Source organism: Crinia signifera, chromosome 2 (assembly GCF_055691185.1).
Source record: "Crinia signifera chromosome 2, ASM5569118v1, whole genome shotgun sequence".
Lineage (NCBI taxonomy): Eukaryota > Metazoa > Chordata > Amphibia > Anura > Myobatrachidae > Crinia > Crinia signifera.
In genome coordinates this window covers 46,070,481-46,086,369 of record NC_139218.1, presented here as the reverse complement: position 1 = coordinate 46,086,369, position 15,889 = coordinate 46,070,481, and the positions used below count along the sequence as shown (strand labels likewise).

Below are 15,889 nucleotides of genomic sequence, written 5' to 3'. Positions count from 1 at the left end.
TTCTATTGGTTAATAAACCAATCCCTGTTAGCAAGGCTGCAATTTCTGCAGATGGACAAAACCATGCTGCACTGCAGGTGGGGCAGTTGTAACATGTACAGAGAGAGTTAGATTTGGGTGAGTTATTTTGTTTCTGTGCAGGATAAATACTGGCTGCTTTATTTTACACTGCAATTTAGATTTCAGTTTGAACACACCACACCCAAATCTATTTCTCTCTGCACATGTTACATCTGCCCCACCTGCAGTGCAGCACTGTTTTGTCCATTTGCAAAAACTGCAGCCTTTATAATACAGGTCTGAATGTGGCCCCAAGTTGCAAGTCCAGGGACTAGTATAGATCTGTCCGTACTCCGGTCCCCTGCAGCGGAATTCTGTTATTAACAGTGTAGAACTGAGGAAGAGTCATGGTGACGTTTCACAGTAAATCACACCAACAATTTCACTAGTGAAGTGGGTGGGAAACCTCCTCTCCAGGGAGTCAAGGAGAACTCTCTGAAATCCCAGAGTTTCACAGACATTCCAGGAGAAAAAAAATAATCTGCCAAAAGTAACATGATTACAAATGACACTTACACTCCGGAATTCACTGTTAAGGAACGTGGGCGTTTATCGACCAGGTTTTCCAAGGAGGGAACCTCTGTACATATATAAACAGGGGAGTCAGCCGTGTCCTGCAGCGAGGATATCACCACCATTGGAAGGTAATCCTAAGGACAACAAACATCAAATATCTGAATAAATAGGACTGGGGAATTACAAGTAAATATGAATACACTGTTGAACCTTATACAGCTAATTAACATAAAGCTGATTTCCCATAACAAAGTGATAGCTAGCTATATACAATGAGGCATGGAGACAGGTTGTGTAAGAAAGGCCATTATTGAATCAGATTCTGTCATTTTTCTACTGCATCCTGGGAGATGATAGACAGAATCTAATTGGTCGCTGTCGGACCAATCATCTGTAAAGTGCTAATAACCTGCGCAGATACAGAGAGACACTCCATGTGATTTGTGCGGCCTCCTATCTATGAGGCTGACTATTACAGTATGTGACACACGTCGTTAGCTGTAGAGGTGTGAATTAGCTAATGGGGGCTTGTTCACACCAATGCTGAGCTCACTGGGCTTCTGTGGGTTGCACTCCAGTAGAATTAGCACTGTAATCACATCAGTTGCTGCATGCTTCCAATGGTGTAACTATCAGTAGACTAATCTAATATGTGACAGGATGGCGTTTCGTGCAGCACATGGTTATTATCAGCACTGTGTAGTGGATAGCGCTTCTTACTGTTGGCTAGGTGCAGCATAACAGGCTCCTGCTAAAGGAGAACCACACTGAAACCCTAAATTCCAATGTAATATGTAGCAGAAGCAGAAGAAATACAGGTCATGATTTTACATCTATGGTAAAAGTGTCCTGTCACTAATACAGGATATGAATTTGGCCACAATGATCATTAGAGTTAGGACATTTTGTTACTGAAACCTTAATTCTTAAAGTAAGCAGGAAACACTAATAATGGGCCAGATGTATCAAGCTTAAAAAAGTGATAAAATAAAGAGTGATAAACAACTAGCCAATCAGCTGCTAACTACCATGTCACAGGCTGTGTTTGAAAAATGACAGGTAGGAGCTGATTGGCTGGTTGTTTATCAGTCTCCACTTTATCACTTTTTGAAGCCTGATACATCTAGCACAATTTCTGTAGCTCTGTACAGATAATACATTACGACCCGACCTTATTCAGATCTGATCGCAGTACAAATCTGTACTCAAAATGGGCAAAACCATGTGCACTGCAGGTGGGGCAGATGTAACATGTGCAGAGAGAGCTAGATTTGAGTGAGTTATTTTGTTTATGTGCAGGGTAAATACTGGCTGCAATATTTTAACACTGCAATTTAGATTTCAGTTTCAACACACCCCACCCAAATCTAACTCTCTCTGCACATGTTACATCTGCCCCACCTGCAGTGCACATGGTTTTGCCCATTTTGAGAACAAATTTTTACCGCAATCAGATCTGAATAAGGGCCTATGGGGATGATTCACGTTGGCTCGGCCAAATGCGAATTTGGTCATCGAACCGATGGTGCAGCTCTGCACATGCGTGTCGGCGAATATACACATGCGCAGGGCCGCTTTCTGTGACTATCACAGTCGCTGAGGCGTTCGCACAGAGCGAGGCAGGCAATGGGTGGACAGGGGGAAGCTGCTGTGGTTCCCATGCAAGCGCAGGTGGGTCAAAGCCTGCACGGGGCCGGCGCCGATGTCACATGACATCACCGCCCGCCCCTTTCTCTGACATTTCAGAGACAAATAAAAAAACAGTCCAGACTGACTTTTATTCTTCAAAAATCATCCGATTGCGACCATGGAATTATTTTTTGGCTGTACGCAAATGAATGTGTGAGTGTACACATCCATTTACATGCCACTATGTATATATATTTGCGAGGTGGGGTGGGCATTCGTTCGTCTGGCGGGCAGCATTAGCCCGGTTGCCAAGCAGCAAAAGACCGCTGCTTAGCAAATTGTCCTGAATCAGAAACTAAATTCAGCCACATACACACTCACAGACTTGTGTGACTTTTTGACAGAATTCAGGGCCTTATTCTAGTTCACTCTTTCTGACAAAATCCGTCTTAGATGGACAAAGCCATGTGCACTGCAGGGGGGCAGATTTAAAATGTGCCGAGAGAATTAGATTTGGGTGAGTCATTTTGTTTCTGTGCAGGGTAAATACTGGCTGCTTTATTTTTACACTGCAATATAGATCTCACTTTGAAGTAAAACCCCACCCAAATATAATTCTCTCTGCACAAGTAACATCTGCTCATGGTTTTGTCCATCTAAGAAGGATTTTGTCAGAAAGAGTGAACTAGAATAAGGCCCTCAGTTACAGATGGGCCATTACTGGTGACTGAACTCATGACCTGAATGCTGTGAGACAGTAATACTAACCACTGTGCCATCTGTGCTGTCTGACAAGAAATACCTACTTTCATGCAAGCTATGTGCGCTTCCAGGGGAAATAAACCTGATTTTACAATAAGCACAAATAAGGGCATCTTAAAGGTTACAGCCCATTTATTAACATAAGAGCTGCTTAGATTTTATAAGGTTGTCTAATTCAATAAAGTATCTATTTATTATTTCTATATCCAGTGAACAATTAGCAAACAAGATCTGTGTCGCCATTGCCTGACTAGATTTATACGGCATGCAGTATAAATCTAGTCATCGCCAGTGTTATCTCACCAGAGAACACCGACCGCGACAGATCGTTCAGCACACATCCCTGGTGCATCGCTGTGTACTGAGCGATCTGTGCTGGACTAGATCACTCAGCGCAAAGGCTGACTCGCCGTGTGTATGGGGTACTAGTCTTTGATTTATTTTATATAAAGCTACTTGCTAATACAGTACTTTTGCATTATGATGAGAAAACAAACTAACAGGCATGATTCCATCTGCTATAGAGAGCAAGCTTTGCAGGACACATAATTGGAAAGTAATGCTTACACAGATCTTAGAGATGCATGTGACTGTGCAAAAACCCCTGGTGGGGCTGTGCCCATGGCCCTAATGTGCCATGATGATAGTACAGTATGAGGTAGATGTATGAAGCAGTGATAAGGGAGGAGAAGTGAGACAGTGGAGAAGTATCTCATGGCAGCCAATCAGCACTGAATTAACATCTATATTTTGCATACTATAAAATTATACAGAGCAGCTGATTGGTTGCCATGGGCCACTTCTCTTCTGGCTCACTTCTCCTCCCTTATCACTGTGTTAGCTGCCATCCCTGGCTGGGAATCTTACAGTTTCCCAGTCAGGTCCCTAGGGATATTCAAAGATATTTTTTTTACTTATACAAGGGAAAAATGTGAATTTACATTCATATACTAATTAGTAATAACAATTTTACTGTTTTAAAATGGTAGCACAAGGCATATTCATCCCTACAGTGTAAATTATCAGGCGACTTGACTGAACATTGCTGGACATGAAAACTGTACATATGCAGCAAATAATGCATTTAATACATTTACAATAAGGCATAATTGCCTAATCTCCTTCAAGTGTGGGAGACTCATGATTTTTCGGGCAGTTCCCCACCCCCATGGAAGAGTGGACAGATCTCCCGCATTCCACCACTTCCTAGCAGGATGAGGAGATTATACAGGGAATTTTGAGTGTTGTATGGCGGTGCTAAATGACGCAAACAGCGTCTCCTGTAAAAAGTAGGCCATAAGGGCGAGATGTACTAACCTATGCCGCGGCGGAGTTTGCTTGTTTCCGCCGCGGCAGCGTGTTCGCCTATGTATGTATAAAGTTTTGTTGACAAAAAATCGCTAAACTCTCGGCGCGGCAAATAGCGCGAGATGAGTCCGGCGGTACTACCCGCCCATACAAAACAGGGCACTGATCGCGGGCTCGTATGTATTAAGAGCACCCGCGGGGAGGCATTGGTATATTTTTTTCGCCACAGCAGAGCGGCGATTTTAAGTATTGCCTCCACAGACAGTAACTTCGGAGGTGTGTGTGGTACTTATATGCCCCTGCAGTTACACCTTTTTATCTGTCATATATATTTATATATCCATCTGCAGTCGAAATCTCTATATATATAACATGCGCGCCGAGGCTCCCGGCATTATGGGAATTGAAGTCTGTAGTTTCTGACCGGCGCATGCGCAGTGATGCCGTGTATGGAGATCCTGCGCATGCGCCGGGCGGAAACTACAGACTTCAATTCCCATAACGCCGGGAGCCTCGGCGCGCATGCGCAGACAACAGTAAGCCGCTCATAGCGGAGAGGACAACGGCCGCCAGGCTGATAAATAATAATACATAGGAGAAACAGCTCGGCGACCGAAGGTAGTTTGCGCAGCGGCAAAAACTCGGTAACAATGCGATTTTTGATACATCTCGCCCTAAGTATGTAACTTTTTTCACTCTTCTCCTGAAGAAACTCAGGGCCAGATTCTCTAAGCTTCAAAAGTGATAAAATGGAGAGTGATGATCAGCTCCTACCTGCCATGTCACAGACTGTGTTTGAAAAATGTCAGTCAGGAGCTGATTGGCTGGCTGTTTATCACTCTCTATTTTATCACTTTTGAAGCTTAGAGAATCTGGCCCCCAGAGAGGATACGCTCATCTTTGCGGGGGTCAGGGTTGATGCCTGACATCAACAAGCCCTGCCCAATCACAGCCAAATGCCACCACTCACGGGTCTACAAGGAGTGAGGCTAAACTGATGCATTTTGTAGTTGTGGGGAACAGCACGTGAACATTCTTGGAGGTTGGAGTGGGAGGAAGTACACACCTACTCTCCTCTAATTGGTCAGAGGAGAACAGCTGACTTCCTGTCACTCAGTGACATTTTAGGCTTCTGGTAATGCGTGAAGGCATGGCTTGACACAAATTTGGATAACTTGCTGCAGGGAGCAGAATGTCTTAAGATGCATGTAAACAATTTTCATCTGAAAGAGCTGGTATAAGTTTGTTATATGAATTAAAGAAGCAACATTGTTATTTATGTACAATGAAAAGCTTCTGTTCTTCTTTAACACATGCCCAGATATCACATATTAATAAATCATACTATTCTATTACCAAGATGATCAGAGTGCTGACAACATACAATAAAGCAGGCATGTCCAACCTGCGGCCCTCCAGCTGTTGTGAAACTACACATCCCAGAAGGCCTTGCCACAGTTTTGATATTAGAGCATGCTAAAACTATGGCAAGGCATGCTGGGATGTGTAGTTTCACAACAGCTGGAGGGCCACAGGTTGGACATGCCTGCAATAAATCATTTATGGGGGAAGAAGAAAAGGAGGTCCCAAGCACATGGGTCCCTACAGCACAATACTGGCTTAATTAAAAGGAACAATAAAATAATAGTTGGGCTGATAATGTGTAGCAGGGTATTTGTGCGGGTGGACAGCTAATAGCGGTAATGATACTGTGCCGATTCCTTAACACCGCCTATAGGGACATCATTGTAAACTTACCAAATGTAAACATAACAATGCAATCCAGCCGCGGAGAATGCTGTGTAAGGACTAAACGTAAGGGATTTGTACAATATCACATAATTACATACCTTCACTACTCTCTTCACTGAGCCTATTCTGATTGTATCTGGCTTAACTTTGGTTCCTGAAAGATCCCAGAGGCGGTATAACACAGCTTCCCCTTCTTCAAGGACATGTGCTTGACCTTCAAAATGTGGTTTTTCGTACAGAACCCAGCTGTGATAGAGAAATAAATACTGTAATGAAATAACACAGGCAGAGAAACATGCTGCGGAAGTGTATTTACTCCTCTCACATTACCGCCATCCCAAATTGCTTGTACAGGTTGAGTATCCCGTATCCAAAATGCTCGGGACCAGGAGAATTTTGGATAACGGATTATTCCGTATTTCGGAATATTTTAATATTTCAATGATGTATTTTGAAGTATCTTGCATTTATGCTGTATAAACACATAATATACACACAAATATATTTTATTACCACATAAAATACACACAAATATATTTTAATTGTTCAAAAAACAAGGTTTAAAAACGTGAAACAAAATGTGTGTACTATCTCAGCACTGAATTTGAATGCCAAGCAATCATTGTCTTGCACATATATAGTGCCAGTTACATATCATGTCCCCAGTGATGCTGTTACAAATGTCCCCAGTGAGTTTTTAGCAAAAAAAAAAATTTTTTTCACTTTCTGGAATGTCCGTATTTCGGAATAATTCGGATAACGGATATTCGGATACGGGATACTCGACCTGTATATAAGGGGGAGAGAGGGAGGGTGTGTGTGTGTGTGTGTGTGTGACATGTACATTAGCTTAAGGTAGTCAGTCTGGCTGCCGCAACCATGTGTGCTCGCAAACGCTTTGTTCCTATATGTGCAGGGAGGTGACTGATTAATTCCTCAAATCAGATCACATGTGGTATTTAATTAGTTCCGTCCTTGTCTATGTGGCTTTTACATGTGACCAGGGACGGATTACCCATCTGGCACTTCTGGCAAATGCCAGATGGCATCTGGACAGATGGGCCGTTTTAGTATGAACCGCACAGCCTTCTTTCTACCACAGTGACCACAGAAGTAGTCTTCACTCCTCTGCCCTGACTCCTGCACATGGATGGCCTAATTACCATTGCTGGGGAGGGGTTCTGGAGGAACCCTCTCCTGGTAAGTTTTGTGAAATGTAACCCATAGGCTACCTAAAGGGCTAATGCTGCTGGATCAAACTCTGGAATCTGACAGCTTTGCTGCCCCCACAGAAATCCATGGGAGCTGGGGTTGCTATCGGAGGGGCCGTGACAGATATTTGCTGTGGTCTCTCCTTAATAGACTCAGGAATCATTAATATTTACGAGTCTCCAGTAAAACAGCTGCTTTCAGTTAATATCCCACAAATATTTGATAAATAAGCCCCTGCATTATTATTGAAATGGCAGAATTAGGGTGCAGTACACCTCACCGCCTGCGGGGATGCTGGATACTGCTGTCTAGGAACAAACACAAGCAGATTTCTGTATCTGATCTGGTAGTAATAACTAAAGGAACATATTAAATGCCTTGCACTAGTAGATTCTGCTGGCTGTATGTTTATTTTCTTTACATGCCGAGGCAGACTGTCTGTCTTTCTGTATATCTCTTTTTCTATCCTCTGTTCCTAAACTGTTATTTTTGTCAACACAGCCAACATGGAAAATAAGCAATTTCCTCTGAAAGCAAAGCCATAAATACTTGCATACAATAAACACATTCCAGACAATATTAGAAAAAAGCTGAAGTGGTCATCTGAAGCCAAGCCATAAATACTAACGCTTAACACCCTTATTAAGTGCAGCATCTCTATGGGGAGTGTCAAATATTTCACAGGTGACAGATGCTTATCCTACTAGGTAGCTGTGAATGGTAAAAGATGATTTATTCAGCATCCACAGTGCAGGTTTTGTGTTTGAGTTTCACTTTTCAGAAACAATTTGTTACCATAGCAACAAGGGGCGATCTGCTGTTTAAATACCATTACTTTTATTGTTATGAAAAAAAAATTGTTATACCACCATAAAGGCCTAGGGCCTGTTCAGTGACGCTAATGCACTGACAGCTATCATCCTGTACTCATTGGTTGTATGTAAATATCCAATTGCCTGGATTCATATTGACACGCCCACCTGTGGTTTGGCTAATCCCAGTATCCCAGTATAAAAGTTTAGTTAACGTCTTGTGAAGTTTGCAGTAGCAGCATGAGCTGCGCCCATAAACGGTTGCAATGAGCCTGCGACTGATGCAGCCCACACACGCACCGATTCCAGCGTGCGTTGTGGGCTTAACTAGCACACACAGCATCGCATCGTATGCCTTGTGCATACGATGTGCATGCGATGCGATGCTGTGCTAGAAAAAGCTAGTACAAAAAGTATGTGCTGCACATACTTTTTGTACTGTTCGATGAGGTGCCGCAGGAGCGCGCACCCCATCGTACAGCATCGCACTGCCGGCATCGGCGCGTGTGTGGGCTGCATGAGTCACCGCAAATCCTCACTGTTGCAGCCAGCACATGGAGGAATGTCTAAACTGCTTGTAATCCCTCAACTGCAAAAACATTGTGTTTGCGTATGGCCCTATGGGGATATACCTTTTCGGATATTCGCCGCCTAGCCAGCAGGTAAACATCTGTTATGTTGACACACATGAACCATAGGGTGTGAGAATCAGAAAGGGGGAGATTTTGAGAAAATTTAACCATTTTTTTAAAGCGGCAATCATTTACGTGGCAAAATCAATCAGGTTTTTTCAGTGTAAAAAAAACAACACAAAAACTCTCCCAAAATCTCTCACTTTCTGATTCTCACACCCTAGTACATTTGGCCGCATTTATGGCAAATAAGTATGCGCCCATGCATCACTGGCGCTAATTGATTTGACCCCATTGTGTCATGCAGAATTCAGACAAAATAATTCCTACCCAAATCCCACCCAAAATCACAAACTACTGTATATTTGAAATCAAATCATTAATTATCATTACTGGGTTGTTAGGAAACATGTTTTCTTCCACTGTCTAACTCTCAGGGGTTTGATACATCCAAAAAGTGAAACAAGAGGAGAAGCGGACCAGTGGAGAAGGTTCCCAAAACAACCAATCAGCTTCTACCTATCATCAGTGGCAATACAAAAGACGTGCAGGCTTTAATACTTGTTCACACCAGGTGTCAGTGATGCCACTGCCTATAATTTTATATAATATACTTGATAAATGCTTTCTCAAAGCTGATTGGTTGCTATGAGCTGCTTCTCTACTGGTCCACTTCTCCACTCCACTTCTCTGCTTGATATATCAAGCCCTCAGTCTTTGGACTCTTCATGGTATACACGACCCGGTCTTCTGTGACATAATCACAGGGGTCGACTCCTCCCTCTGGGTCAGCACACTCACCAACTACTGCTGTGAGCATTGGGTGTGGTATGCTGTTCCGACAGTCGGGATCCCGACAGTCATTAGCCCAACTTTGGGATCCCGACTGGCCGGACTCAGACAGCATGGCCAGCGCAACAAAGCCCCTTGCGGGCTAGCTGCGCTCGCCACCTATTCTATTCTCCCTCTATGGGGGTCGTGGACCCCCACGAGGGAGAATAGCCGTCGGGAACCCGGCCGTCAGTGTTTTAACAGTCGGGATCCCGACGTTGGGTTAATGACTGTCAGGATCTCGACTGTCGGGACCCCGTCCGGCACCCGTGAGCATTCACATGGCCTGGATAATGACACTAATAATGGTTGTGATATCATCACGGACCGGCCATGTTGTAAATGTTGTCTATTCCAAGATTTTTAGGAGCCATGGAAATGATGTTGTGTGGGCTGCACTGGGCACAAACAATTACTGACATGTAGAGGTTGCAACCACATAACATTGTCAGAAGTCTCTGACTAGATGAATGACTCTGACTAGTTCTGCATAAAAAGGTAAATACAAATTGCAACACTGATATAATAAAAAGTTTTACTTATTTAGAACAGACTAAATCCAGGCTAGAAACAGTCCTGGCTACCAGCTTATAATACATTGTGCATGTTCCTTACCATCCTCGGATGACCCGGATATTTACTCCATTTGGAAACTCCCAGGATGATGCATCAAGGATGTCACATTTTAGTTCAATCTTGTTTTCAAGATCTATTATGTCTGACAGGGCCACCTGCATTTGGGTAAGAAAACAGGATTTGGTGCTACCATGCGCATCACATGCCGGCGCTTTCATCAGCAGCATTACATTAAATTGTCTTCTCCACTGGAACTACTGTGTTGTCTTTAAAACGCCAAATTAGGATTTATCTAGATGGTACACTATTTCTGATAACGAGTACCCAATAAAATGATTTACTAGAGGAAAATATATACAGTACAGTTATTCCATAAACTCATAGTAGCGGACCATGGCCACCCTTCACTGTTCTTAACTTCCTCCTTAGCGGTACTAAGCTGAAATAAGCCGTGTAAAATGGCTTCACCCAACTAATGTTCAAGGCGCGGATGTGTGTAACCAAAATGTGATCACTTTACGTAGGTATCTGCTCACCACCTCAGGAGTCGGTGAGCAGAAATGCCGGCACCAGCAGCTATTCGCACCTAAACACTGCAACAATTGAATTGCTGTTGTGCATCTGACACTGACAACAGTTGAGTTTTAAGTAGAGCCAGTAAACCCTGGTGATGATGATAGTGATCAAGGTAGGAGAGGTAGAGGTGTGTCATCAGAGGAAACCAAAGGTTCTCTCCAAGAGAAAGAGTATAAAAAGAACCCAACAGATAGAAGAGGTGGAGGGGTGGATGTCTCATCAGTTGAGGCACTAAAGGAGCATGTAGAAAGGTAAGTGAGCCAGGAGCACAAGCCACGGAAGTGTAGGGTTCTACAGATATGAACCCCTTTTATTGGTAACCTCAACCCTTTTCAATTTTTGTTTCTTTGTAAGGATATCCTTATGCCTACCCCAAGCATTCTTAAATTGCTCTTCTGTTTTAGCCGCTACCACCTCTAATGGGAGGCTCATCCACTTGTCCACTGCTCTTTCTGTGAAGTAATGTTTCCGTAAGCTTCCCCTGGACCTCCCTCCCACCAGTTTCAGCACATGCCCTTGTGCTATAATACTTATCTTCCTTTGAAGATTGTCCCCATCAGGGACCATTTTTAAACCCTCGGTCTATTGGAAAGGTTCTATCATGTTCCCACTTGTCCCTTCTCTGCTCCAAACTATCTGTGTTAAGTATTTCCTGGTACGTTTTGTGATGTAGGCCATGCACCATTTTAGTTGCCCTTCTTTGTCTCTAATGTTTATATCCTTCTGGAGATATGGCCTCCAGAACTGAACACAGTACTCTAGATGAGGCCGTACCGATGACCTATACGGTGGCATTATTACTTCTTTCTTTCTGTTGCTAATTGCACCTGGTATGGCTTCCTCATTGCTTTCATGGATTGGGACTCATGTGAATGACCTCAGTGCTGCGTAACATGTATGCACATTATAAATAAAGGTCACGGTAATAAATAGTTTATATGATACAATAAATGATGCTGAATTGATGGCATAAGCAAAATTACATTGGGTATAATTCAGACCTGATCGTAGCCCTGCGACTTCACAAGGCGGGTGTTTATCATATGACTGTGCATGTACAAGGAGAGCAAAGCACGTGCGTGAGGCTAGTCAGCAACAAACTTCAGCAAATGTGTTATTTGCAAGCCGGACCCAGTTGATTGACAGGAAGTCACCAGTTGGATGTGGATATTGCTTTCTGGAAGTGGCAGGGAAAATGCACTTCCATCACACACCCTCCCATTTTGCACAGCAGTTATAAGGTCTGAATCAGGCCCATAATCATTAATTGGACTGTTGGTTGTTGAACTACACTTCCCAGGATGCTCAGTAAAGGAAGAGAGTTAAATGCTTCTCATCCCTGACATAATGAGAGCGAGACACATTCAGCATTGAAGTATTCATTCGCTCTGAAACATGAGTAACCCCCACCCTCCCGCCTCCGTTCTGTTGTGGGAAAAGATAAATCAGTCTGGAATAAATTAGAGTTATTTATTACCAGCCAGTGGCACATCAGCAGTCTCCTTTGTAGCTTACTAATAAAATGTTAATTTGGCATGTTGTATAAAGATCACAAAGGCGACTTCTTGAACTTTTAGACTAGCTTAGCTTGTTTTGCAAAGCAATTTGTTGATGACGAGTATTTAACAGAACAAGTTAATTATGTTGGTGTTCTGTAATGAACTTCTGACTCTCCTGACACTGAAAAGGGCCTATTAGTATGCAATGTGGCCGTGATGAAATAATCAGCTTTTATATACGTTAAAGGCGAAGTCTCAAGAAAAACTCATCACGGTCAGATTGAGTTAACTGAATGCTTTGGGCACGGTGGTGTAGTGGTCTGCAGCGCTTAAGGTAATGACTAGTGATGTCTATAGTGTTTGCCAGCTAATGTAGTAATAGGGCCACACTCCAAACTAACCATCCCTATTATATTATACACCCAAACAAACATTCGCTATCCCTCCATCCCTTTGTGATATGCACACATGGGGGTTTACCGTTGCCAAGAACCCCTCTCCTGTTCTCCAATGTGGTGCTCCACCAGCCTTCAGATACACAGTTAGTATCTGCATTCTACAAACAAATTGAAGGTGATGCAGAGTTTTTTAAAAGGGCCTAATTCATACACACTTGCTAGGCATTGTACACTCGCTGCCTAGTAAGCGGTAAGCAGACGGCGCTTACCCCCTCACTAGGCAGTGGGTTTAGGCTGCCTAGCGAGCTGTCCTGAATCAGGCGAATGATTCCCCGCATTATCTGCAAGGCTTAATCCCTTCATTCCCCCTACCTGCAGTAGCTTAGTACCTGTATCTGTGAACATGTATCATCAACAACCTCTACAACTGTCATCCTGCTACCTTTTGTATCAAATGCACGCCACACCTCATTGGTATAGCAGAATCTACTACCACAGCCTATTACCATAACTAGCATGGTTTGGGCAGGGGCTTGGCCTCCCCTTTACTATAAACCAGTCCCAATTGTATGAAATGATGGGCCTGATTCAAAACCTGTGAGGTAATGTTTGCTTCCTTCCCTCCCCTGCCCGTACGAACGCCTCAGCAAGTGTGACACTCGGCGAAGGTGTTCTCAAAGGGGGTCTGCACATGCGCGAATTCTCCCATGTACATGCGCAGGCCAAAACAATCGGAAATGGGGCCAAATTCTGATTCAGCCTGAATCATTCCCTATGTGACTAGGGCATAGATAGTGTGAGTGACCCCGCTACACATGTGTGTAACTCTAAAATGGGCAGGATCATGGCGGCATACTATGCATGACATCATGTGGATATGTGACCTCAAATAAACTAATCTCATGTGCAGACATTAATTTTAAATGATATGTACTACATACAGAAAACATGCTCATTCCCCTACTACTGTACCTTCTCTGGCCGTCCTCAGCAAGAAAGAATAATAGCTTCCCAATGTTATATTAATTTAAGGCCGCTGGAGCACACAGAAGCGTAAGGAATTAGTCCCGCAGCAGCATTACGATGCCATGACCTCATTTTGGAAGAGTATAAAGTGGCTTTTCCCCAGGACCTGCCTAATTGCTCTTTTCATTCTCAAGACAATTCCTTACAAGACACTGCCATTCACAGTAAGATAGTCACTCGGCTAAGATTCCTTGCTGCTTTTCTTTCCTCTGCCAAGCGAAGGGGTGCAGAGATATATAAGTTGCCGATATATAACAAAGATTTGCACAAATGATAGATTAAATGTTTAAAGTGATGGCTTCAGTGCTCTTGTACATATAGACATACTTATATAATCTCGCTGTAGCAAACTGGGCACCTTTGGCACCTACATCCAGAAACTTAGAAAAGGAACATACAAGTGTATGAATATGTGGAGAACATACAAACTCCACACCCAAGCAGAAGCATCTTTTATATAACTCTGTCCAGGATTTTGCTAAGGGCACATTATACTGGTGCATGTGGTAATGAAAGAGTATGAGGAGATAAGATGTAGTACTTAATGTGTGCTAGACACACCCCCTACGTGGACACACCCACATTGTGACATGACCACGCCCTCTGTCCCAATCCCAGGATCTAAACAATTGGGAAATGTGTACACTATTGACAAAATGTATAGCAATTCCTCTTTGTTCTGTGGCATCCGGCAGCATATAGGTAAAACCAATAAGGAATGTTAGAAAATGCTAGCTTACCTTTCCGGGCCTTGGGTTAAACTTTAGGGATTCTGAATCAGCCGCATCCTGAAATGACAAATGAAAAATTGAACTTCTTAGAAAATCGGCGTATACATATACCTATACTGTATATTTAATATATTCCAAAACCCAGTTCCAGGCAACCCTTGAGAGATGCTGCTAGAAGTATTTAGATTCTTTATTTACTATTTAATATTACGTTTATAATTCTAAAGGTGGGCATACATCGAGACGATTTAGTCCGATTTCGGCCGATTGCGATCAATCGGCCCGTTAAATCGGACCAAATTGTTTCATGACATGGCGTCGGGTCCGACGCGTGGTCCCGTGCGTATCGGACCCGGCCCCAGGGGTCGGACCGGCGGGACATAAGATCCGTCGCAATCGGTGGGGCGGTCGCAGTGCTGGGGCGGGTGGCGGTGACCAGGATGATCATCAGTGTCCACTGTGTCCAGCGCCGTAGCTGGCGGGCAGCAGCCGCAGCAATTACAACTTTAAAATAGCATGTCAAATGACTGCCCGGCCGCTGATTGGCTGAGAGTGCTCTATCTCAGCCAATCAAAACCCGGAGAGTCATTTGACACATTATTTTAAAGATGTAATAACCGCCGCTGCCCGCCCGCTGCGGCGCTGGACACAGTGAGTCTGATTAACGCTGCTGCCCCACTCCTTCAGCCCCAGCCGGCCACTCATTTGAGAGCTGCCGCCGCCCGCGCCCACTGCTCCGCACCGCCCTGCAGCTCCCTGTTATTTTTTTTTTACATGTGATAAATCGCATGCGATTTATTACATGTAAAAAATGGCACCTCAAGTCCTAATCGTATGTGAGCCTCCCGGGAAGCTGCCGGGTGGCTCGGAGGAGAATTGGGTCCGACTTGTCCTTAGGACAAGTCGGCTCTATGTATGGGGGCCTTAAGTTCCAGATTGCCCAAATTGTAAACCTTTTTTGCTTGTAACCAATTTAACATATTAGTGGCAGTCAGAGGTCTGTAGAGGATGATGATCAACTTTAACCTGTAGAATGGTGCACTTTCTTGGGTAACTAAAAGAGGTTCTGTATAATGACTTTAAATTATGAAAATCAATAAAGGCAAAAAATTGGAATGCAATAGGATGTAAGAATCAGAAAGTGAGAGATAGTGGGCGAGATGCTCCAAACCCCATTTTCTGGGTTTTTACCGCTTTTTCATATGCAGCAAAACCCCACCGCTGGGGCTTCGCTGCGGGGGGTTACGCCAGTTCTAGATGGTGTAACCCCATGGAAGCCTATGGGCTTCCTTTTGCGTCCCCCGCCGCCCCGCGCGCCGATCCACGCTGCCCTCCCTCACCTGTGTCCAGGCAGCCTCCTGCTGTGCTGCCCAGATCAGTGACCTCCTCCTCCCTGCACAGCTTTAGGGGGCAGGGAGGATGAAATGGAGCCCTCACAGCCAGGTAAGGGTGCAGGGAGGGAGGGGGGGGGGGGGGGGAGGAACCCGCTGCACACCGACGGCCATTGCCTTTGAGTTAATAATTATTATTAACAATGCGAATGCCGGCGATGTGCGGCGGGGGTTATTA

The 15,889-nt window shown here is 44.0% G+C and overlaps 1 protein-coding gene across 1 annotated transcript in view; it reads right to left on the bottom strand.

Annotated features, from left to right (window-relative positions):
* Positions 1-15,889, bottom strand: part of CRYBG3 (crystallin beta-gamma domain containing 3) — a 185,178-nt gene that overhangs the window by 58,587 nt on the left and 110,702 nt on the right. The window contains exons 5-8 of the mRNA XM_083171955.1: positions 14,330-14,377; positions 10,130-10,245; positions 6,126-6,273; positions 577-710 (exon numbers count right to left, since the gene is read on the bottom strand). Coding sequence (XP_083028081.1) covers positions 577-710; positions 6,126-6,273; positions 10,130-10,245; positions 14,330-14,377 — 446 coding nt within the window. The remainder of the gene's footprint in view (positions 1-576; positions 711-6,125; positions 6,274-10,129; positions 10,246-14,329; positions 14,378-15,889) is intronic.